This window comes from Orycteropus afer, unplaced genomic scaffold (assembly GCF_000298275.1).
Source record: "Orycteropus afer afer isolate SDZICR_OR568_19922 unplaced genomic scaffold, OryAfe1.0 scaffold00313, whole genome shotgun sequence".
In the NCBI taxonomy this organism is placed as follows: domain Eukaryota; kingdom Metazoa; phylum Chordata; class Mammalia; order Tubulidentata; family Orycteropodidae; genus Orycteropus; species Orycteropus afer.
In genome coordinates this window covers 2,910,774-2,936,174 of record NW_006921900.1, presented here as the reverse complement: position 1 = coordinate 2,936,174, position 25,401 = coordinate 2,910,774, and the positions used below count along the sequence as shown (strand labels likewise).

Here is a 25,401-nt window from a genome sequence, read left to right as displayed (position 1 = left end):
CTACTTCATTTGAAAAGCAGTAACAGTCTGAGGCCCAAACACACCTAGATCTATAGTCTGGATCCAGTCTGAGGGAATACAGTTTGCAACCTCTGATGCATGCTGAAAGCACTATGCACAGACTAGCCCAGTAGAACTGAAAGTGCCACACAAACCAGCACAATACTAGGGACAGCAGGAACATAGTAAGCCCATGTTGCCTCAAGAAGCAACCCCCAAAAAGAAAGGAGTCATGAGATGTGTCCATCCAGTTTAATGACTGATGAAACCACGCAAATGTCAAACTATGGAGCACTAGGGATGCGAAAGGCATGAAGGGCTTGGCGGGAAAACACTACAATATTATCAGGGGAGAACTAGGGGATCACTAATGTTGACAGAGGAAGGGAAAGTCCACTGGCAGCTCAGGCCTGTGACATATACTTGGGGAAGCATGCATTCCATCCCTAAAGTTGCAGCTAGCCGGCTGCCTTCATTCTCGAACATAAATTCTCGTGCAGACCACATCATCGGCGCCGAACGTCTGCAGAGAAGAAAAGGAAAACCAATCAGTGCTGATGCCTGTGCAAAAATGTTTAAAGCATATCGCTAATAAGGGCACTTCCTGCCCTGTTAAAAACTCTTTGTAACATTCAATTTCCTGTGCTGTTCACTCATTCTAAGCAGTAAGGTTTTTGTTTTTATTTTTTTCTCTTAAGTTTCATATTGCCAGAGAGGTAACTAGGGTATAGAATTATGTTGTATGTAGTTTTCCTTTGCTTCTGGAACCTGTGAAGTCTGACATAAGAGATGCAAGTTTCTTGGCTTTGGTTTTGAAATTGAACATGAAAACGGGAAAATGTCACATTGGACATTTCTGAAGTGGTTCTGTTTCTCTTCAAATGACTTTAAGAGAGCAAGGGGCTTGGGTTGCTGGAGCCACGGTGTCCAGAGCTCACCAACCAGATGGGGTTGCTCGGGAGGCTGTAGAACTGCTTTCCAGGAAGCAGCAGTTCAGCCTGGAAGAGAGCCTGAGATGTTGTATAAGTAATACTCCAATCACCTGCAAGCCCAGAAAATTGGTCTCAGCTGCAAAAGCACAGCATTGGCTTTAGACCAAGCTCTTCAATCCACAGGCTGGGTGGTGGGGTTAGGTGCTGGCTGTCAAGACAATTCTGACTCATAGTGACCCCCATGTGACAGAGTAGACCTGCCCCATAGGGTTTTCTAGGCTGTACTCTTTTACAGGTGCAGATTGCTAGCCTTTCTCCCACAGAGCCAATGGGTAGATTTGAACCACCAACCTTTTGGTTAGAAGCCAAACACTTAATTGTTGCACTACCAGGTAAGCTTGGGCAAGGCTCTTCCTTTCTTGGCCTATTGGGGATGGTGGTGGGGTGGAGGAGGAGGAGGAGAAAGAGGAGGAAGAGGGGGAACAGCAGCAGGTGCTGCTGCTGCTGTTGTGGGGGGGTATGGGGGGGGAATTAAACAAGATGATCACAAAGCCTCTTTCCAGGTAAAATTCTATGGCTTTTGTTTGTTTATTTGCTGTGGGGAGTGTGAGAATGGACATTTTACTAGGAGAAGGAGGGTATGCATCATTCCATAGATGGAAGAATATGTTTTTCTGCTGGCCCCAGAAATTATACTGCCCATAAGTAAACTGTCTCATGTCTTCCAAACACTAGCAATTATTCCTAGGCTTGCTCTCTCGGGCTTCTCACAGGCAGTTGCAACATCAAAAAAACTGACTGCCATGGAATAGGATCCGACTCATAGCGACCCCTCCTTGGGTTTCTGAGGCAGTATCACTATGGAAGTAAATTGCCCAATCATCCTTCCGAGGAGTCACTTGTGGGTTTGAACTGCCAGCATTCTAGTTAGCAGTCAAATGCCTTAGGCACTACGCCACCAGAGCTCCCTGCAACATATATATATATGGGGGGAACCCACAAATTCCTAGTCTGTAGACCTGACGTGAGTATATTTGTTTGCAGATGTACATTTTTTTCTGCAGGAGGGTCCTATTTTTTAGATCCTCAAACTGGCCAGAGACTGAAGAGAGGTTACAACCACTGAATTGAGAGCTTAGGTGTCCTAGGATCTTCAGATCTTTACCCCTGGAGCTCTCTGTTGGTTATGAGATGCTCTCAGAGAATGTCTGCTTGAACATTGTTCCAACACCTGTGTTTCAGGGAAATACTTAATAGTAAAACAAACAAACAAACCTCACTGCCATTGAGTCAATTCCAACTCACAGCCACACTCATCAGGTTTCCAAGGCTATAAATCTTTACAGAAGCAGACTGCCTCATCTTTCTTCCACAGAGTGGCTGGTGGGTTTGAACAACTGACCTTTTGGTTAGCAGCCAAATGCCTTAACCATTATACCATCAGAGCTCCTTTGGTGATTATTAAGGAAGCAAACGCTCATTACCAGCTTCTTCTCAAACTAGGGAACTTCTGATCAGACTGATGCAGTTGTCCGTGCTTTTGAACACCCTCTGTGTCCCATCCTCTTCTGCTTTTAGTGAGAAATGCAGATGATTCCATAAGCTGTGTGTGTGGGTGTGGGTGTGTGGGGGTAATGCGTTGGAGAGGGTTGTCTCACTGTGTATATTCACCTCTCAGATGTCTGGACCCCAGAACCATGTTAGTTTTCTAGAACTCTTCGAGTTCTACAGTTGTAGGGTGTCAGGTGGAATGCTGAAAGTTTGGGGTTCAACTCTACCCATGCTGTAACCACAATAGCTATCCAGCACTTCACACAGGCCAACATATAGCTTCATGACATGAGAAGAAATTGCCACATGTCCAGCTACATTTGAAATGCCCTTTTCAGCCTGGAAACAATGCACTTTTTTGTTGTGAGACGCTGAGGAGCTGATTCCAACTGAGATCCCATGTGAGAGAGCACAACTGCTCTATAACGTTTTCTAGGCTGTAAACTTTATGGCAGCAGAATGCCAGGTCTTTCTCCCAGAGAGTCACTAAGCGGGTTCCAACCACCAACCTTTTGGTTAGTAGCTGAGTGCTTAAAAGTTGAGCTACTCAAACTCCTTGCAACCAATGCAGAGGTTACCCAAAGAAACTCTCTGTAGAATGTTCCAGAGTAGTTTGAGGATTATACTCAGTTTTCAAAGGAAGGCAACTTACAGCCTAGAGGCAATTTACTGTTGGCTCTAGGAGAACTTATTTCAACTTTACTAGCATAATTTGCCTCTTGTTATTTGGTGATAGCATCTCTCTAAATTCTGGATTTGTTAATGATAATAACCCTTGAAACAAAAGCCCACGTTTCAGATCCCAAATGCCAAAAATTAATGCTCCCTGGAGAGTGTATCCAAGATCATATACAGGGTTGGCAGAAAATGGGCCTCTCGAAGAGTATGAAGGGATGGACACTGGGAGGAGGTAACTATGGGGAGGAAGTGGGAGGGGAGCTGCTGCATTGTAAATTTTGGTCAATGACATGAGACAAAGTATATGTGAACTGCTGTATGAAAAGTGAATTTACTCTGTAAATCTTCACCCAAATCCTAATAAAAAAAAAAAAAAAGAAAGAAAAAATTAATGCTCCCTTTGGGACTTATATATAGGTTTGCTGAGCCAGGAAAGGATGCTCGGGTGGAATTGTAATTGGAGGGGGAGGGAGATTGGGAAACATTGAGTCCTCCTAGCAGAATTTGGCCTATGATACTGGCTGCTTGGATGCTATGGAGGTTAATAAAATCACACACTTTGTCACAGAGCAAATTGATCTTACTTAACCCTCCACTACACTCCAGAACTCTCAAATCGCCTCCCTTTTTTGCCGTCTCTGACGACAATGAACCATATGTGCCTTTTTGTCCGACATTTCCCTTGTCTCAGCCTCAAATTGCTCCCCAACCCCCATCAAACACTCCTTCCCGAGCAAGGATGTTAACCAGGTTGCAAATTAAGCCAGTCCTTTCTCTGAGAGAGGAGAAAGCATGTTAAATCATCCCAGGAAAGGACAAGAGGAGAGAGAAATCAAGCAGCCCCAGTTAAAGTAATAGAGTCAATTTAGGGTCTACTTGCAGAATAACTCATATGCTGAGTTGCTATGAGTTGGAGTCAACTTTATGACAATGGGGTTTTGTTTTTGCAGAATAAACTTGTAATTTCAGGGCTCAGAAGGACATCGGGGATCAGACTTTAGCTCAACCCCTCATTTTACAGCAGGGGCGCGGTGTTTGGTAAGGGAGGGGCCGTGCCCAGTTCACATAGCGAGTTCTTTCTCACAATGCCTCGCCATCTCCTATCCCCAGCCACATTTCAGCATGAATATTCACTAAGATGGGGCAGACTGGCAGGCTTAGAGGGGAATTGCTAACAAAATGCCTGATGGAGAACAAAAGATTCCTGGTTACTCACAACAGCTTTTCCCTTTTCTAGTCTAAGGGAAAGGAGCTCTGGTAGCACAATGCCTAAGGTATCTGACTGCTAGAAGGAAAGCTAGTGGTTCAAACCCACCAGCCACTCCACAGAAGAAAGACTGGGCAATCCACTTCCGCAAAGTCTTACTGCCTCAGAAACCCAATGGGGGTTGCTATGAGTTGGAATTGACTCAAGAGCAGTGGGTTGGTTTGGTTTGCTTAGTCTTAGGGGGGAAAAATGTGGCTGTAAGGAAAGCTTTGGTCTCTTCTGAAAGACAAACCCATTGCTGCTGAGACAATTCTGATTCATAATGACCCTGTAGGACAGAGTAGAACTGCCCCATGAGGCTGTAAATCTTTCCAGAAGCGGACTATCATATCTTTCTCCTGCAGAGGGGATGATGGGGTTGAACTGCCTAAACTGCTGAGCGCTATAACCACTGTGCCACTAGGGCTCCTTCTGAAAGATAAAACAAAGAGTGATCTGGAGGTTGTCCTGTTCTCCAACCTTCCTTTACTCCCGTTCCTAAAAGGAGTGGGGGGCACGGTTAAACTACCAAAAACCAGTTGCTCTCGAGTCAATTGTGGCTCATGGTGACCTGAGTGTTGTAGTTTAGAACTGTGTTCTATAGCGTTAAACTACAGTGGTTTCTAACTTGGCCTTACTGAGAGGTTTTGTTTGGTCAGAGATGTTCAAAATGTTAAAATCTTTAAATTAAAGCCCTCCATCCACCAGTTCTAAAGGCTTCATGCCTCCACTTTGTGTAATGTTGAGACACTTCCCAATTTAGTATTTGCCTGCATCCCCAAGGCCATTGGAGATTGTAAATTCTGGGGTACATGTTCTCTAAGGCTCCAACTGCTGCCATGCTAAAATTACTGAAACCTTTCCCAGCCAGTAAAATGGGGAATGAGAAGGAAAAAAAAATTCCTTCTGTAATGTGAACCCTGAGCCTCACAGAGTCTGAGCATTTTGAGCCCAGCCAAGGAGGGGTCGCTATGACTTGGGTCCAACTTGACAGCACATAACAACAACAACAGAGAGGAGGTTTGCTTAAAGCAAGTCACCACTGGGATTTATCAGTTCAGATAGTTGCAGGCACACCAGCCTATGTCTCGAGGCCCTTCTAAACCACTCCTCCCTCAGGCCAATCATTTCTGACCTAAACTGTCATCTTGGACTTTCTACTCAAATTTTAACACAGGACTTATGGTGTCTGTCTCTCCCTGAATGGGTAAGCAAGGATGACATGTTTGAGTGGCCCACCATGGGCATCATCTAGGGAATTGGTGGCTTGCTTCAGGATCAAAGGGCTCTCACCAGGATGAGCTCGTTGTTGGCCAGCTCGCGGGTCCAGTAGGTTTTGGGGCCGTCCCCCTCAAGGAGAGTTTGTGTGCAGTGGATCTTGTTCTCATTCTCCCAAGTGGCTAAACTCTGTGGGCAGGGAAACCATTAGCGACATTAATTACAGTCTCCACAGCGGGAGCAGAGACAACAATGAGCACCCTGAGAGTAATTGCTGTGCAGAGAAGCAACACATGGTCCCTGTCAGCAGGGCACAGAGTCTTCTCTGATGAGCCTTATAAAGTCCAAATTCAGAGCTGGTCATGGATTTTATGGGGTATAAATACACCTTGTATACACACACTTAACAAAGCAGCAAAGCCTTAGGCATGATTTACATCTCTAGGAATAAAACTCAGAAATGCAATGACCCATTTATGTTAAAATAGATTACCCCCTTCAAGAGATTTTGATTTTAAAAGCAAGAACCTTTACAATAGAACCACAAAATTTTAGAACAGTTAAGACACCACGTTTGCAATCATATTCATAATCAATGGATCAGGGGCACTGTTCCCTGCATAGATTTTGGGGAAATGCCTTCTTTTCTGTTTGCACTTATCAGACATAGGACACAGCCTGCTCTGACAAACCTGAGTGTTTCTGGCTCTGAGGATAAAAACACTACCACTTTCCAGGTTACCTCCTTCCAGGGGGAAAAAAAAAAAAAAAATCAAACTGATCTGAAGGGTATGTTGACCAAAGTGGGAGGTGAAGATGGATTCTCTGTGGCGGTTTTCTACACAAAAGAGCACCGTTCAGGTGGACTGGGTAGCCCAGTACAGATGTGCACATAATTGTTTTTAACTAATACGTGGGAGACCTTCATTAGGTAGGGGGTGTGTGTGTGTGTATGTGTGTGTGTGTGTGGAGACGTGGATAAATAAAGTTCTATTTTCCATGCTGTCCTGTGAAAACACTGCCTTTTTCTTTCTTTCTTTCTTTTAAATCAGAATTGCCCTTCCTGGCAGTAGCCACCATGATATGTCCCTGTGTTGAGCCCTATCTATTGTCAAACCTCCCTTAGACTCCCAGGGAGGAGTGGATCTGTTTTAAAGCCCAGTTTTAACACTCTAACTATGTACTCCTACTCTTTTATTTTTGCAAAGAATGCAGTGACTTGGATCCCAGATCCTACTTCCTCCAAGCCTGGACAACAGTTTCAGGTCATGCCAGTTCTGGGAGCCAAATATTACCGCATGGGTCAGCATGTTCCTGGAGAACTGTATCTGTGTCCTCCCAAGCCCAGTGCCCAGAGATTCCCAGTCTATAGATAAGACAGGCTCCACTCAGGAAAGGTGAAAGAAACAATGACTTTTTCTTTTTTAAACATTGGAGAAATGAAGGGAGACATTCCATCACCTTTCAAATAAGTAGTAGCAGCCACTACTTTCCCATCTGTCCTGTACATACAGGACTGGACCAAATGCAATTTTTGCCCAAGACAAAAAGGAATGCACCACCCTTTGCTTTAGCCCACTCACTCAGCCCTGGGACCAATACACAGAGAAATACAAAATTCCTGCCTTTGAGGACTAAGAGATATTACTTGGTTGATTTTCCAAGCCAGAACATGCTTTGTTTTTGGTAGGATTTCGTCTTTCCTTTAAGGAACCAGGCTGAGGGCGGGAGGTGCCCGGGCCATCGGGATTGCTGAAACTGGATGCAGAGCGTTCCCAGGGGGCCCTGGCACCCGAGGGGCGGGACACGGGAGCTGCAGCTCCACCTGCAACAGGAAACGTGGCAGCGCCGCGGCCGGTGAATACAGTGGCCCCTGCAACTCTTCCTCCCGCGCCGCCTGTACTTTCGCGGTAGGCGCAGCAAAGCGCTGCAGAACCCACCTCTGGATTGCGGGGCAATCCAGAGATCGAGCTTTGAGCTCCGCAGTTAGCATCTCAGGTGGTAGCTTAGGGATGGGATTGGGTAGGACTTTCTCCGGAGCCAAGGACACTCTGGCTGCACAAACCCTGTGCCCAGGCACACGCCTTGTAAGGAAAGCGCGCCACAGACAGCAAAGGACAGTTTATGGGTTCATCCGGCTGCAGCAAAGGAGCAAGGATTGCAGGACCCGGGTTGTCCGAGCTCTAGGGCCTTACCCTGCATTTGCGCCCATCTACCGTCTCCTCCTCGAAGCCTTCTCCGACCTTGAAGTTGATCTCGGTGGTGCGCACCGTGGTGGACGTCTTGATGTAGAACTGGTCCCCGTCCTGTCGGATTTCCACGTGCGGCTTGGACGCAGCCGCCACCGCCACCTTCCTCAGCATGGCGTTCACACCTGCTCCGGGACAGATAGGTGCGCCGCAGGCTGGGTTTTCAAACCTCCCCACCAGCCCGACATCCAAGGACCAACCAGCTCTTTTCAAACCTCTGACCATAAATAGGGCCGTAAATCTGATCCACTCCTCCCTGCCCTCGCCCTGATTTTCGAGACGACAAATTGAGGCTCAGGGAGGGTAAGTGGCTTTCCCTAAATTGCACAGTGAATTCATGTTAGAGCAGGGTCTCAAATTGGGTCCCCAAATTTAAAGTCCTTGATCTTCCTTGAATTGGGGTAATAACAACCTCTCCTGATGATGATCTAGCACTGTATAAAGACCGAACCGTCGGGGAAGAACCAAGCACCCAGCAAACGTTCGCTGGACGCGTGGGTCTCTGGCTCTACTCGCTGCTCCGAAACTGTTGTGCCTTGGAGTTCGCCCCGCTCTATAGCTCCGGGTACTCCCTCCTAATTGGGACTGGTCCCCAACGACCACAGCCTCCCGGCACTAGTCACCCAGCCACTTCCTCGAGTCGGGGCGCGCCATTCGCTCCAGCTTACCCAACGCCTTGAGTAGCTCGTCGAAATTCTCACTGCTGCGCATCTTCCAGGTGCCGGCGAAGTTGGGCATGGTGGCGGTGGCTGCGGAAAGGAGGGCTCAGGCACGGATAGCTACAGCGCAGTGGGAGCACTCAGAGCTGCAAGGCGGAGACTGACTCTCTGCGCCCAGCCCCACGCGGCTTCAGTCACTGGGCTAGCGCCCCGCCCCACCCTGCTGGCCCCGCCCCCGCCCCCGCCCCCCGCAGCCCCAGCCCCTTATGAGCCTGGCTCGTCGCCCCACGGTGCCCCCACCCGCCCCTCCGCGCGTCTGCCTTCTACAGCATAGAACCCTCTACTCTACAACTGCAAGACAAGGGTGCCCTGTCTATGCCCTCTGTCACCTCCAGGCCACTCACATCTCTCTTTAAAGTGGGTGGTGGGAGACAGAGGAAACAAAATTGGACAGGAAAGGATAATTATTGAAACTGGGTGGTGGAACCATAGGGGATCATGATACCATTCTCCCTACTTTGGTATCTGTTTTAAAATATCCATAGCACAAAGTTAAAATAAAGTGGAAAAGGAGGTCATCAGGGCATGGGAGCTGCTCCCTCCCCATTCCTGGTTTTGCCTTCTAGGGGTGCCAGGCCTTCCTCCTCCCCTTCTAGTCTGGAGTTCTATTCTGTAACCCCACCCCTACCCCTACAGGACCGTGGGAGCCAGTGGCAGGAAGGTCCCAACCCCACGACATCGGTTGTGGTACCGCTGGCAGAAACAGGGTCACACTAGATTGTTCAACCTTAGCTGTGTTCTCAGAGCAGGAGGGCACCCAAGTCCCAGTTCCTTTGTCTATAGCTCCGTCCACACTGACTGTGGATCAGGAGAGGCAGACTAAATGAGCTCCAGAACCAGGGCAGGTGCAATCTGTTTTGCAGAGAAGTGGGGCTTTGCATTCTCTGGGTAGGCTGCCTCGGAGGGCCCAGTGCAGGAAGCCTTTGCTCCCAGATATTTACCATCCCTAATGTCTCCTCATGGAGCTCTGGTAGCGTAGTGGCTAAGGCACTTGACTGCTAACCAGAAGGCTGGCGGTTCAAACCCACCAGCCACTCCTCGGAAGGAAGGTTGGGCATTCCTACTTCCGTAGTGATACTGCCTCGGAAACCCAAGGAGGGGTCGCTATGAGTCGGGGCCGACTAGACGGCAAATAACAACAACAACAATGTCTCCTCAGTGTCTCCTCTAACAAAGTATAGCACTTCATTGGTGCCCTTACAGCTCTCCACAGACCTTACACTGCTATAGCCTCTCAGCTTGTCCCTGGAATGCCCGTTTCCTCCTCTGGTTAATAAAATCTTGCCCCTTCATAAAAGCCCATCTTACTTCTATCATTTTTGTGAAATTCATTTTTCTGATTAAAGTGATTATTCTTCTCCAAACCCACAGGATCTTTGATCCCACTCTTATTCAAGTCTTCTTGTTGTTGTTACATGCCGTCAAGTCAGACCGACTCATAGCAACCCTTCCTTGGGTTTCCGAAGCAGATCACTATGGAAGTAGATTGCCCAACCTTCCTTCTGAGGAGTGGCTGGTAGGTTTGAACCGCTAGCCTCCTGGTTAGCAGTCAAAGTCTTAGCCCTACTATAAACTGTGAGTTCCTGGGGCACAGAGATTGAGTTGGGGGCCCCCTGGGTGGTGCAAATGGTTAAGTGCTCTGCTACTAACTGAAAGGCTGGCAGTTCGAGTCCACCCAGAGATTCCTCAGAGTTAAGACTTTGTGATTTACTTCTGAAAGATCAGCCATGGAAAACCCCACGGAGCATAGTTCTAATCTGACATAGATGGAGTTGCCATGAGTCAGAATTGACTAGAAGGACTCTGGTGGGTGTTTTGTCTGTTTTTAGTGATTAAATCTTGTCCTCCCTTCCTCAGGCTTAGGTAGGTGGGGCTCAATAAATAGGCATCTATTTGAGAAGGATGTAAGTTGTCCAGAGTCCCGGGGCATTATGGGGGATGAAGACCCACCAGAAGCTAGAGAAATCTGTGTTGAATGCCTGCTGAACTGGGCCCTGATTTTCTGGAGGTGGCTGGGGCAGGGCTGCTGTCCTGAGGCCCTGAGGCCCTGAGGGGATGTATCAGAAAGTAGCAGAGTGAAGGAGAAGGCAGAGGGGCCATCACCAGCTGGGAAGGAGTGTGGGCAGAGCTAGCTTTGTGGACAAGGGCCCTGCACTTAGAAGCTTAGCAGTTTGTTGATTGCTCTGCTATTGCTATCCTGAAGTTCTTACTAATTTTTGAACCGGGGGTCCTGCATTTTCATTTTTGCAATGAGATCTGCTAATTAGGCAGCTGGTAGAGGACAAGGGCTGCCACAGAATCAAATTCACTTGGTGGGAAAGAGGGTGGAGCTGGTGTCTCTATGGTAAGGGGTAAAGCAGGGGTGACTTCCTGCTAGAGCAAGCTTTGGCCTCCACCCATCAATTTTCCTTCTAAAAATGTGGTCACCTGTCAAGCTCAATTGGCCTAACATAATACACAAAAACATTGATCTACATCCTCCTTTGATGAGTAGCTCCTGGGGTCTTAAAAGCTTGCAAGTAGCTATTTAAGATGCCACAATTGGTCTCTCCTCATCCAGAGCAAAGAAGAGTGAAGAAAATCAAAGACACATGGAAACAGTGCAAGGGATGAGTAGACCATGCAAACCTCAGCCTACATGACCCTGAGACCAGAAGAACTAGATGATGCCTGGCTATCACTGTCAACCACTTGGAAAGGGATCAGTGTAGGAGATCCTGTATAGACTTGGAGAAAAATGTGGAACAAAACTAAAAATCACTAAAAGACCATGCTTACTGATCTGATAAAGACTGATGAACCCCCCAAGACTATGGCTTTACCCACCCTTCAGGCCTAGAATTGAACCTACTCCTGTAGCTTCCAGCCAAACAATAGACAGGTACATAGGATGCACATTTATACCAGGTAGGTACAGTTCTTAGAACAATCAACTATGGGAGATCAAAAGGCATTATTTGCACAGGGAAATAGCTTAGAGGGCAAGAATGCGTGGGAAAGAAAAGACACAGGGAAAAGGTAACCACAGGGAGAAAGTGGGAAGTGGGCTCTTACATTGTGGGGATTGCAATCAATGTCAAGAAACAAAATGTGTATGAACTATTGTATGGAAAATGAATTTGCTCTGTAAACTTTCACCCAAACGACAATTAAAAATGTGTGTGTTGGGGGTCCCCTTTGGGTTCAGCCATCATACGGCCAAGGATGAGGAGTAGTGCAGTGCAGGAGGCTGGAGGGTGGCAAAGCTAGGACTCAGTCCTGCAGTTTAACCCAGGGAAAGCTGGAGAAGAGAGTGAGATGAGGATGAGGCGCAAAGGCAGTTGGCACGTTGGAGAAGGAGTCAAGTTAAAGGAACAGAGAAGATGGGGAGAGAGGGTCCCACCCCTAAATTGGGGCTGCCATGATGGGAGGAGAGGATAGTGGTGCTGTTGTCCAGACCATGGAGCAAGGGTGAAGGCAGAGTCCAGGGAGGGGAAAGGCAAAGCCAGTTCAACATTAGAGTGTGAGGTGGTCCTGGGGTCCTGTTCACCCACTGTCCTTGTTAATGGGAGTTCAAAGTTAACCAGGGCAGGCAGAAGGAGCTGGGACTTCTTAGAGGCCTCAAACCTCCCAGAGGTGAATGGAGTGGAGCAGGCAGGCTACTGGCACTGGTCTGGCTACCAAGAGAACCCCAAGAGGAAGAAGACAGAAAAACCCCACTATCTGTGGATCAAGCCTCAGTATCCAGATCAAAGCCCCCAGTCAGTAGAGACCCAGATCTTAGCCGGGCCGTAAACAGGCCATAAAATCACCCCAAGTCATTTGAACCTTCCTGCTGCTCTTTTTTTGTCCTTTCTCTAACCCTTGCCAAAGGCCTCTTTGGGCTGGAACTAGGCTTAGATCTGGTGATAGTGACTGAATAAGATTCAAGTCCTGTCTTGAGGATTCATTAACTAGGGGAGAAACCTAGAAAATCTGTGTAATAGTGCCACAAGAGTCAGGTGCTTAGTTCAGCCTAGGTTGAGCCTTAAAGCTTGATCTTGAAGGGCCTGGCAGTGAGGGACTCAGAAAAAAAACAGCATGTACAAAGACAGGAGTTGTAAAACAGAGCTTTGTGTTTAGGGGATCATGTCTTTCAGGATGGCTAGAGTGTAATAATCTGAGGGCATGAGGCAGGAGGTGAAACTAGAAGGTGAGTAGAAGTCACTTCATCAAGGGCAAAGGGCCATTAATGCATGTTCTTGGGCTGAGACTTCGTTGGAGGGCAAAGGTTGGGGTGGGTGCATAGAAGGATTTGAAGCAGAGGTAAGCCGTTCTCTGCACATGTTCTTTTAAAAGTTGCCACTTTTGCAGTGTGGAGAATGGATTGGAGGGGGCAACATATTGCCAGGGAGAATAAGAAGGAGGGTGTTGCCTTGAGCTAGAAGAGCTGTTGGTGATGTTAACATTGGGGATGAGAGTCAGGGGATGGGCTGGAGAACAGTGGTTCCCTAGCTCCATCTGTCATTTGGTCCAGACATCACAGCAACCTGGGAGAGCTTTGTAGAAATTCAGATTCTGCATATTAAATTCTGAAATTCCAATTCTAGCCCTGGAGACTTGCATTCAGTAAGTCAAGGGTAGGACCCAGGAAGTTGGTTTAGAAAACTTCCTAGGAGATTCTCATTGTGCAGCCAGATTGGAACTACCTGCAAGTGGTGAGAGGAGATGGGAGAAAGAGGCCGGAGTGATTTCAAGATTTCTGGGTTGGGCAGTCAGTGAACCCATTGCTGCAGTAGAGAACACATCAGAAAGAGATGAGTTCTGTTTGGAGTGTGTTGGGTTTGAGTTTTCTGGGGCATCCAAGATCCAGCAGTCAGTTGGAAATATGGTTCTGGAGTTCAGTAGAGAGATCTGAAGACAGGGATGTGGGAGTTGACTAGGTCCATAAAGCAGTTGAAGACATGAGTGTGGATGAGATGCCTGGGATAGGAGACAGAAAGAGAAAAGCAGAGAGCCAAGAGTGGAGCTTGGACAATCAATCCCAGCATTTAGGGGGCTGATGGATCAGGGAGATCTTAAGGAAACTCCAGAGGAAGCAGCAGGGAAAGAGGAAAACTGGAGGGTTATGCCCCACCAGCCAAAGAGACACAGAATTTATAAAAGGAGGAATGGGCCAATAATACCAACTGCTCTGGAGATGTTCATGGAGGGAAGAGCTACAAAGTGCCCCCTGGATGAGCAGCAAGATAGTCATGGTGACTGTGGCCAGAGTAGTTTCAGGGAGATGGTTGGTCTGAAAGCAGGCTGCAGTAAATTGAGTTTGGAATAGAAACATACTACTGCATTTTTAAGGAGCTCTGGTAGCATAGTGCCTAAGGCACTTGACTGCTAACCAGAAGGCTGGCGGTTCGGAAGGAAGGTTGGGCAATCTACTTCTGTAGAGATACCACCTCGGAAACCCAAGGAGGGGTCACTTTGAGTCTGGTCTGACTCGAAGGCACATAACAACAGCAACTGCATTTTTATGCAAATAATGGATGTGTCCCATGGGTTTTGCAAAGTGTACAACCTTTGCATGTTAGCTTCCTATGCATGCTGTAGGCATTGTATGTTTGCTTGTTATTTGTGAAAACACAGAGATCAAAAGCAGAGAATATAGGCTTTTATTTATTTGTCTATTTATTTATTTATTTTAATATGGCTGTAAATGGAGTGCAGTTAGAGATAGACTGGAAGTTGTGGAGGTGACGTCAAAGGAGAATTTGAGGCTTTATTTGTTTGTTTGCATTTTTGGTGGCAGACACTTGAACATATGTATAGGCTGAAGGCAGAAACTAAAGGACAGGTAGAAGGTGCAGGCGTGGAGCTAAAGTGCTACGGGTTCAGAGATGAAAGGATGTGGCTTGGGAACTCAGTCTGGTAAGGAAGATAGATGCACCAAGATAAAGTTTGGGACAATGTGATAAGAGGTATGAAGGGAGCAAGGCATGTTGGGAGCCCAAGGGAGGACATCTAACTTCTAGCAGTTTGATGGGTTTCCAGAGAAGATGATATGAAGCTTAAGTAGGGCTCAGAAGGATGAGTAGGATTACAACAGGCAGCAAAAGGGGAACAGATATTCTGGGCAGAGGATACTGCAGAGCCAAAGGATTGAAGCTGAGCAGGGTTTGAAAGCCGGTTTGTTGTTGTGAGCTGCTGTCAAGTTGGCCCCCCAACTCATGGTGTCACACAATGGAAGGAAACATGACCCAGTCCTGCACCATCTCCATGATAGTTTGCAGATTGGACTATTGTGCTCCATAGGGTTTTCATTGGCTAATTTTCAGGAGTAGATCACCAGGCCTTTCTTAGTTTGGAAGTTCCACTGAAACCTGTTCAGTCTCATAGCAACACATAAGCCTCCAATGACAGATGGGTGGTGGCTGTGCACGGGGTGTATTGGCTGCAACCAAACCCAGGTCTCCTGATGAGAGGTGAGAATTCTATCACTGAACCACCACTGCCCTCAGTTGCGAACCTCTTACAGATCCAATATGGGACAAGTCTGCAAAGAGCTCTTTGTGAAAGAGGCACCCCTCAGAGTCAGGTGGCCTCACTTTGTTGCCCAGGAACCCAGTGTCTAGGCCATCCACCCCTCCCATCATCCCTGAGGAGTCTCCTCAGCTGACTGCAGTTGCCTATGGGGTGTGGACAATTCATAGTTTCCTCTCCCAAAGTTGATTTCTCAGGGGCAGGAGCTCAGTCCTGGGCCTTTTCTCCAAGACCCCTTTGTTCTCTGCCTGGCAGCCTGGAGTTTAGCTCCTGCCTTTGCAGACCTCATGTTGTCAGCTCCTCCTAGGCCACTGAACTGCCTCCCTGTCCGGGGCATTTCTGCTGAGCTTTGTTACTTTTGCTTGGAGGCACGCCAGAGCCTCAGCCTCCCAGGGGCCTGCTGGCCTGGCCCTATGCCCCTAGGACAGCTAAATTCATGCTGGAAGAATGGGGGTCAGAGTTCAATCCCCAAAAGCTGGGGACTCTGAAGAGGGTCCCAGTAGGCGTCTTCAGGGCAGCCTTCTGTAGCAAAGCCTGGGGCCACTGTGCCCCAAACAATCTGAGAATCAGCAGGACAAAGAGGAACTGGCTTCCTGGGGAAGAATGGAGTTTGGGCTGTGCTTGCCCAGCTGGGTAGATTTCTTCTAGGTCAGTGGAGTGGAAGGAGCACTGGACTAGGAGTTGAGAGGCAGGCAGCAGTGTCAAGAGATCATGGAGACCTATAATAGAATAAATGCACGTAGCTCACATTTACTGAGCATATACTATGTGCCAGGCATTGTAGTAAGTGCTACGTGTGTGTTCCTTTATTTATTCTTTATCACTGTCCCATAAGATGGGTGCTCATTGTTGTTGTCAAGTGCCATCGAGTGGGCTCTGACTCATAATGATGCTATGTACAACAGAACAAAACACTTCCTGGTCATGCGCCAGCCTCACAATCCTTGCTATACCTGAGCCCATTGTTGCAGCCACTGTGTCTATCCATCTCATTGAGGGTCTTCCCCTTTTTTGCTGACCCTCTACCTTACCAAACACGATATCCTTCTCCAGGGAAGCATCCCTTTTAACAACATGACCAAAGTAGGTAAGATGAAGTCTGGCCATTCTCACCTCCAAGGAGCATTCCGGGTGCACTCCTTCCAGGACAGATTCATTTGTTCTTCAGACAGTCCATGGTACTTTCAGCATTCTTCACCAACACCACAACTCAAAAGCATCAACTCTTCTTTGTTCCTCCTTATTCATTGTCCAGCTTTCACATGCATATGAGGTTATTGAAAATACCATGGTCTGGGGTAGGCAAAGCTTAGTCTTCAAAGAGACATCTTTACTCATTATAGATGAGGAAACTGAAGCTTGAGAGATGTAGTGCCATGCTCAAGGTCACTCAGCTAGTAAGAGACAGAGAGCTGGGATGTGAACCCAGGTGGGCTGGGCCAAGATTCATGCTCTTACTCGCCCCACTTTGCTGGGTTATTGTGCAGATGGGGGCTCAGAGGCCCAGAGAAGGGGGGTGGCTGGCCCCACATCATGCATTGAGCAGGGTGGAACCCTTATCCCCTGCCCATCAGCCCCAGGGATCTCAGACTTATGTGAGATCTCTTGGCCCTGGGATGACTGACCATTTGGAATGTCTGACCATGAAGCCAACTCTGCTCAAAACCAGGCCAGCAGAAGGGTTATAGCTGGTCCACATTGCTGTAGACATGGGCTTTAGTACTAGATTGCCACTGAGTAGCATAGAACTTGGAGTAAGTCACAACCACCAGGACCCTCAGTTTCCTTCTCTGTGTAATAGAAATGAATATTCCAACCACACGTGCCTCAAAACAAAACAAAACAAAAAAACCCCAAAACAAACCAAACGTACTGCCATAGAGTAGTTTCCGACTCATAGCAACCCCCTTTGGGTTTCCGAGGTGGTAAATCTTTACGGAAGTAGATTGGTCCAGTCTTTCTTCTGCAGGGTGGCTGGTGTGTTTGAACCTCCAGCCTTCTAGTTAGCAGTCAAATGCTATAGGTACTGTGCCACCAGAGCTTCTTTGGCCTCAAAAAGTAAAACAAATGAACCAATGTGAGAACAGACAAAGGACCTTAAGTATTGTCAGCCATTAAGATCTATGCTCACCTCACCCCTGGACTATTTATTCTCCAACCCAAATGGGAGGTCTGGCTTCTACTTCTGAGTGATTGTTTCATTCATTCAAATGTATGTACTGTGTTTTAGGCACTGTGCTAAAGCATCATTTGCACCCATCATTTAACAGAATTCTTAAAATAATGCTATAGATTTAATGCTGTTATCACATTCATTTTATAGATTTAGAAACGGGGTCAGAGGTTAAGTGACATGCCCAAGGTCACAGAGTAGTAATAGGCAGAGTCAGGATTTGAATTCATGACTTTCTTAGTCCAGAGCCTGAGCCTTCTAAGAGCAGATGTGAAGATGATTCCCAAGTCCTAGAAAGCCACAGAGCAGAGGCAGCAAGGGAAGACAGAGCCATCGGCAAGCCCGAAAATCACCCTGTAACAGACATAATGATGGAGTCTTCTGAGAGGTTTAGCAACAGGAGGGAAGGAATGACTGTGCCAAGGGAAGTCCAGTAAGGCTTCAGAGAAGGGATGACACTTGAGACAATGCTTTAAGGCTTGTAGTTTGCCATGTGGACATTTCAGAGAGAGAGAGAGAACAGTAAGAACACACATTTGGTGGCTTGAAAGAAGGGAAATGTAAGTAACTAAAGAGCTCTGGTAGCATAGTGCCTAAAGCACTTGACTGCTAACCAGAAGGCTGGTGGTTCAAACCCACCAGCCACTCCTTGGAAGGAAGGTTGGGCAATCTACTTCTGTAGTGATACTGCCTCGGAAACCCAAGGAGGGGTCACTAGGAGTCAGGTCCAACTCGATGGCACATAACAACAACAAAGGCTATCCAGATCCTAGGGTACCGTGGAGGAGTGAGGCAAGCTGAGAGCTGGGCAACAGCCTGCAAGGGCAGCAGGAAGGAGCCCAAGGAGGCTACCACACCTGCTGGAGGTTCTGGAGTCTCTCGCCAGGCATTACTGCTGCAGGGTGGGGAAAGTGCAGATGTATTGCACAAGGTCCACACAGTGTTTCTCTAAAATGGAACAAATTGCCAGCATTTTAGAACAAAAAGATTTCACATTAAATCAAGGTATCTGGCTCCTCTTGAAAACTTAAATGACCTGGCAACTTGTGGCTGACCTTCCTGTGTAATAACTCTGGGTGAGCCAGGAGGGAATGCTAGTTGAGGCATGCCCTTTTACACATACTATGCTTTCTTTGTCCTTTCCTTTGCCACACTTACCTGGCCCCTATAGGTGCTGAAGGCAGAAACTGCTGTTTCACCCTGCATATCAATCCCACTGCGATGCTGGGGTCTCTGAGGACATCCCTAGCATTAGCTAGTTCCTGTAGGAGCTACAGACTAGATGAAAGAATCCAGAGGGCCTGGTCGGCGGGCTGGCAGGAGGTCTTCTGTCTTGTTGGCAATGTTTGAACCCAGAAGAACTGCATCAGTCCTTGGAAGAAAGAGAATAAGCTCTGTGGATTGTCTGAGCTGGAATGGACTTCTGGAAGGACTAGGCCTTGTGGTCTGTGGATCAGCAGCGTCAGCCACTGGAAACTTGTTAGAAATGCAGAATCTCAGGCCCCACCTGAAAAGAAAACAAAACAAGAAAGACAAATCCACTGCTGTTGATTTTGACTCATGGCGACCTCACACACTACTGAGTAGAACTGTTCCATAAAGTTTTCTTGGCTGTAATCTTTATGGAAGCAGGTCACTAGGCCATTCTCCTGTGGTGCCACTGGGTAGGTTCAAACTTCCAACCTTTAGGTTAGTTGTTGAGCGCAAACAATTTGCTCCATCTGGGGACTTTCTTGTATTGCGTTGACATTTGAGAAGCATTAGTTCTTAAATTTGGCTGCACTTTGAAATCACCTGGGGGATTTTAGCTACTCTGGTGGCATAGTGCCTAAGGCATTTGACTGCTAACCAGAAGGTTGGCAGTTCAAACCCACCAGCCACTCTGCAGAAGGAAGACTGGGCAATCTACTTCTGTAAAGATTTACCGTCTCAGAAACCCAAAGGAGGTTGCTATGAGTCGGAATTGACTCTATGGCAATGAGTTGGGTTTTTTGTTTTTTAATGCCTGGTTCCCTCCCACAGAGATTCTGATGACATTAACCGAGGATATAGCCTGGGCATTAGACTTTTAAAATTTCCCCAGGGGAGTGTGTACACAGTCAAATTTGAGAACCACTGCTCTACTTAGGTTTTAGTACCATCCCCTCTTCACATCAGAAAATATTTTATAGCAAATAACAAAACTAGAATTGAAAGGTTAAGGCAGCCTGACCAGGGACAGTTATGGCCAGAGTCCCATTTGGATGAGTTGAAACAGGCTCCTGTCCTTAGAATTAGGGCACTTTAGTACTGAAGGTTTCAGATTGTGCCTGAGGCCCAAAGATGTTCAATGAGTTGCCCAAGATCCTATGACTGTTCTTGGTAGAGCCAGGTTAGTGAGCCAGGCTTTGGAGCACTTTGTTGTTCAAAGGCAGTAGTAGTTTGTCCTATAGGGGCTGGAAACCCTTGTCATATGGGCCATCATTAGAGGGGTCATGACTTGAAAGCATTAGGCTGACATTGGGTCCCAGTTGTGAAATCCAAGATATGTCCAATTCTGATGAACTTGGGGAAAGGCAAACAAGCTGCAGCTGATTCAGAGCCCCAGATGGTTCCAATGAAGGCTGAATGGAAACCATTCCTTCTTGGAAATGAGCAAGGAACCAGCAGAAGCAGAGAGGCAGAACCCTGTTCCCGAATTTGCTAATTTTCCCTTTGTGCTGTGGACATTGGTCAATGTGATCATTGTTGTCATTGTTTCTAGGTGCCATCCAATCAGTTCTGACTCATAGTGACCCTACATACAACAGAACAAAACACTGCCCAGTCCTGTGCCATCCTCACAATCACCATGTTCGAGCCCATTGTTGCAACTACTATGTTAATCCATCTCATTGACCCTTTACTTTACTTAAGCATGATGTCCTTCTCCAAGGACTGGTCCCTCCTGATAACATGTCCAAAGTAGGATGTGATCATTGTTATTGTTGTAGTTAGGTGCTGTAGTTGTCTCTGACTCACAGTGATCATACGTATAACAGAATGAAACACTGCCTGATTGTGCACCATCCTAACAATCCTTGCTATGCTTGAGCTCATTATTGAAGCCACCGTGTCAATCTATCTCACTGAGGAACTTCCCCTTTTTTGCTTACCCTCTACTTTACCAAGCATGACATCCTCCTGGGAATGGTCCCTTCTGACAACATGACCAAAGTAGGTGATACAACATCTGGCTATTTTTGCTTCCAAGGAGAATTCTGGCTTCCAGGAAGAAGAGTTGATAATGCCATTGAATTGTGGTGTTGGCGAAGAATACTGAAAATACAACAGACTGCCAGATATCATTAGCTGGGACTAATGTTGGATTTGAAGTCCAACCTCATGGAGGGGGTTCCAAGGACATGGGAGAGTCAGGGCTCAAAGGTTGGACTTGAAGTTTGAAGTCACCCTCCTTTTACTTCCATCGATGTTCATCAATATTTTTCATTAAGTAGTTGAGAGAGTAATCCTAGGGCAAAGGAATATAAGGAAATGGACATAGGCTTTGGAGTCCTATGGAACAAGGTTTGGGACCCAGCTCCTCATAACTACCTGTGTGACCTTGTGTTAGACACTCAACTTTTTTGAGCCTTGGTTCTGCATCTGTGAATTGGGGGTCAGGTTAATATCTGTTGACCTCACATGGTTTGGTGAGAATCACATGAGACAATATACATGAAAGAATACTATTTAGGGTGGTGCCTATGTTAGATAGATGGCTATGTTTTGTATATTGTTAAGGGTAATACCTAGACAGTCCACATACACACATGTAACTACATACTCTGAACACAGATGTGAGCATGTACATGTAAGGAACAAGCTCACAGTTTCTTATTGAAATCACTTGAGGTTCTGTAAACTTTCACCCAAGTCACAATAAAAAAAAGAAGAAGAAGAAGAAAGAAAGAAACCACTTGAGGCCAGATGTGTTTCAGAATTCTGAACCTGGCAGATTTTCAAAGCTATTATGACACTCCCAAATCAAACACCTTAATATCACCACAGTGAAACATATAAATTGTTGTTGTTGTTATATGCCGTCGAGTCGGCTCTGACTCATAACCACCCCTCCTTGTGTTTCTGAGGCAGTATCACTACAGAAGTCAGATTGTCCAACCTTTCTTCTGAGGAGTGGCTGGTGGGTTTGAACCACCAGCCTTCTGGTTAGCAGTCAAGTGCCTTAGGCGCTATGCTACCAGAGCTCCTGAAACATATAAATGGTCACACTAAATTAAAGAATAAATGGCCTCATGTCAGTTTGAGTCTGGTTTTACCTCTTAGAAATTTAGGAAACATCTTTTTGTTTTCAGCATGTTTGGGATTTCAGAATTTCAGACAAAGAATTGTAGATCTGTATCATAATAGTTCTGATGTGTGGAGCATAATGTCCTGTGTGCCTGGCACTATGCCTGGTGTTTCACGTGCATGATCTCATTTAATTCTCTCCATACTCTGATGAGGATGGAAGGTGTTATCAGTTTCATGCGAGTGAATCGTGTCCACAACACTCCCCCATGGAGTTGGCTGAGAACAGTTACATTATCCAGCAGTTAGGTTGGAGGAGATGCCCTTGTGAGGAAGGGACTTGCCAGATATACTGTGGCCTTGCCCTGGTCTGCTCACTCCTTCTATTTCTACACTCCTCCAAGCATATTTTTAACATCACAGCAAGGACCTCATCACATTAGCCCACATTCAATGAGCTGCTTTGGTTCTTTATACATGCATCTGGCATTTGTTTGTTTTCAGAATGATTGAAGTTTTCACATTTCTTTTGCTCTGAAGATGTGTGTATCAGTCTTTGTGTTTCTGTGTGTGAGTGTGTGTGTGAGTGAGTGTGTGTGAGAGAGAGAGAGAGAGATTGTTTTCCAGGGTGGGTCATGGGGGAGTGTCTGCCTGTCTGTGTCTGTCTGCTCTATATGTGTGACTTAATGTGTATGCTCGTGTGTCTACATCTATGTGTGTACAACAGCCTGTGTGCTGTTGCTCTCTGTGTGTCGTGTGTCTCTTTGTTAGGGTGATCAACTATCCCAGTTTACCTGGGACTGAAGAGGGTTTCCAGGATCTGAGGCTTTCAGTGTCAAGATGGGAAGGTCCCGAACAAACTGGACAAGTTGGTCACCCTATTCCCAATATATGTCTGACTATCTGGGTGTGCATGCTTAGTAATTATGCTTTATGTGTGCATTTACCTGTGTGTTTTCTTGTATGTGTTTGCCAACTGTGGCTGTGTACTCTGTGCTTTCTGTGTGTGTGTGTGTTTACACAAATGTGTATCTCTATGTATCAGCCTTGTAAATCCGCCTGACATGTATCTCTCTATGTCTGACTCTGTGTGTGTGTCTATCAATGTATGCTTGTGTATCTCAATCTTTGCATGGTTGTATCTATTAGTGCATGCTCTGGAATGTTCTCTGTGTGTGTCTGTATATGTCTGAAAACCTCTCTACCTATGAGCTTGTATCTAAGGGAACATACGTTTTCTGAAAAAACACTTGACCCTCTCTGGATTGCCCTGTCTGGTTCCATGTGTGTTCTCACTATGGGCGTGTTGCCAAGCTGGTCCTCTGTAGCTCAGCCAACCTCTCCTCTCCACCCCCAGTTCCCACTGATGCCTCTTTCTGAATCTAGCCTCTCTCTACTCTAGGCCTGGCTCTAGCCCAGCCTGCAATAGTCTATTCACTGGAGTCCCTATCTTGGGATCTACCTCATCCCACCGGTCCCAATCCACTCTCCACACAGAGTCAGGGAAGCTTCTAAGACTCAGATCTGACCCTGCCACTCTAGCTCAGTGCTCTGCACTGCTGATATACCATGGACTCCTTCCTACTTCCCAGCTCTTTCCTCTCAACGTCCTTGACCCTAGATGGATTCTCAGTCTCTCTGTCTTTCCCAGTATCCCTGTCTCTTCCCTATACCCTCTGCCTGGAAAATTCACCCTTTTTCCCCAATTCCTATTCTTAAAGGCTCACCTCAAGATCACTTGCTTGTGAATCCTTCCCTGTCCCCAGGCAAAGCCAAGCATTTCCTCTTCTGTCCTCCACAGACCGGGTGGCTTACACCACAAGCAGATGGGAGTGGAGTAGAAAGAGAGAGAGCTCTTCATTTATTGAGCCCCACATGTATCAGGCACTTGGCACTATGCTGCATTATGCCATTGAATTCTTACAACTCTGAGCTAATTGCCCTCATGGCTACTTTTCACAGGGATTCTGAGAAAGACAGGGAGACTAAGAATCTGTCTAGGATCGAGGATGTTGACAGGAAAGAGCTGGGAAGTAGAAAGGAGTCTGAGGTATGCTTTTCTGAGCTCAGAGAGGGTGAGACAATGGTCCAAGGCCACACAGCTAGGAGATGGTCAGGCTGCTTCCAAAGTCCAGATTCATTGCACCACACTGCCTTATCACTCCCTGTGTAACTGCCAGTGTGTGCCTCTGCCCACCCCATTGGCCTATGGGTCTTTTTCAGGCTGAGACTCTATCTGATTTGTCTCTGTGTCCCTGGTTCTAGCAGGTGCAGGCACCTAGCAGACACTCCATAAAGGTTTAACTGAATGAATGCCTGCTTTAGAAAATGACAACCTCAGCTTTCATTAGGCTGATTTATACAAGTGCTGGGATCCTCTGGGCTGCAAGCCTGGGGATTGGGTGACTATAACTTATCGGAAAACATGGCAACTGTTCCAGCTTCCTTTTCAGTGCAAAAGGAGAAGGTAAATTGATGGCCAACAGCCTTGCACCGGGAAAAGCCTGCAACGGTGGATACCCCATCCTGGCTAACAGTGCAGAATACGTGACAAGGAGGCCCTCCTGCTGCCCCCACGTGGGCTTTGACTGCGGCTGCCCATCCACCTGCTGCCTGGGGGTGGCCACAGGGGGGTCAGCTGCCTCTCATCGATCGCTCCGCTTAGGATGCCAAATGGTGCCTTTGAAAGTCCATAAAGAAAGAGACACCCGTTCGCCCCTGATCAATCACCTCTTGCCGCCCCATGTGCGGCACGTGCGCGACCACAGCACAATGCCTGGCTGTCACGGGTGCTCAATCACCATGGCAGAATTAATGGATTTTCAGACAGGGAGCACCATTCGCCTCCTTCCCCCTCACCCCCAGGCCAGGCGTCTCCAGGACAATGCTGCAGTGGCCAGAGAAGCCCCCAGCTCCCATAGCCTTCCTTAATCGAGATTGACGGATGTGGGGCGTGTGGGTCTATAGAAGCCCCCAGGCTCCTGCGGGCTCCTGAGTCGGCTCTCCTGGGGGCGGATGAGCAGGACAGCTGCCTCAGCCTTCCCAGATGTCCAAGGGAAACCATTCTCTTCTCTCGATCAATGAAACAGCTGAGTGGGCTCTGGGAGCCCCACCTGAGGGTCCCAGGCCTCAAGCCTTCTCCACCAGACCAAGACCTCAGATCAAATGGCCCAGCTTAGGAAGGCCTATAACCAGACAGCTAGGGGCACTGGCTGCCTCTCCCCTTTGCTGCCTACTGACAAGCCCTTTCTCCTTCCTGAGGTTGCCCTAGCCTGCTTTTGAGTGATGATAAGGGTGTTCCTGGTCTATGATGGTGATTGCATTAGTGTTGATAACTTGAAAATTCATCATTATAATAAGACCTGCTGGATGGCTGAATTAGACTGATGGCCGCGCTGCATTCCGGCAGCACCATGCTTCCTGCCGAGCTGCAATCATGTGCTCATCTTCACGGCTACCAGAGGCCCCGAAGGATGTGAATATTTAATTAACGTCCCTCTCCTGCTCACTGGAGTGTTTGTAAATATGATTCATGGGCTGTATTGTTGCCTCAGCTGAGTGCTCCCCTGTCCTCCACCCCCAGCCTATCAGCATCTCCTGGGCAGAACAGCCACTGGGAAGCTTTAACCCCTCACTTGTCACACCCAGAGTTGCCCACAATGGTCCCCATCAGGATTTGGCATCATTCTGGGTGGCCATGAGCCTAGACATAGCCTGAGTCTTTCCTTCCATGGTACCTAGGGTGGAAAGTAGAGGCCATGCTTTCACCTTATATCTCAACCACAGGCCTGGTGGTTAGTTAGCAGAACTTTGTGGTGGTCTTCTAGAGCAGAGGCCTAACTCAGGCAGACATTCACTGGGAGTAGGGAATGAC

At 47.3% G+C, this 25,401-nt stretch overlaps 1 protein-coding gene across 1 annotated transcript; it reads right to left on the bottom strand.

The window, feature by feature from the left end:
- Positions 1 to 472: 472 nt before the first annotated feature.
- On the bottom strand, positions 473 to 8,612 carry CRABP1 (cellular retinoic acid binding protein 1). The gene is made up of 4 exons (XM_007951839.2): positions 8,543 to 8,612; positions 7,821 to 7,999; positions 5,701 to 5,814; positions 473 to 523 (listed from the first exon to the last, which is right to left on the bottom strand). The coding sequence occupies exons 1-4, from the start codon at positions 8,610 to 8,612 to the stop codon at positions 473 to 475; spliced, it is 414 nt and encodes a 137-aa protein (XP_007950030.1).
- Positions 8,613 to 25,401: the final 16,789 nt, after the last annotated feature.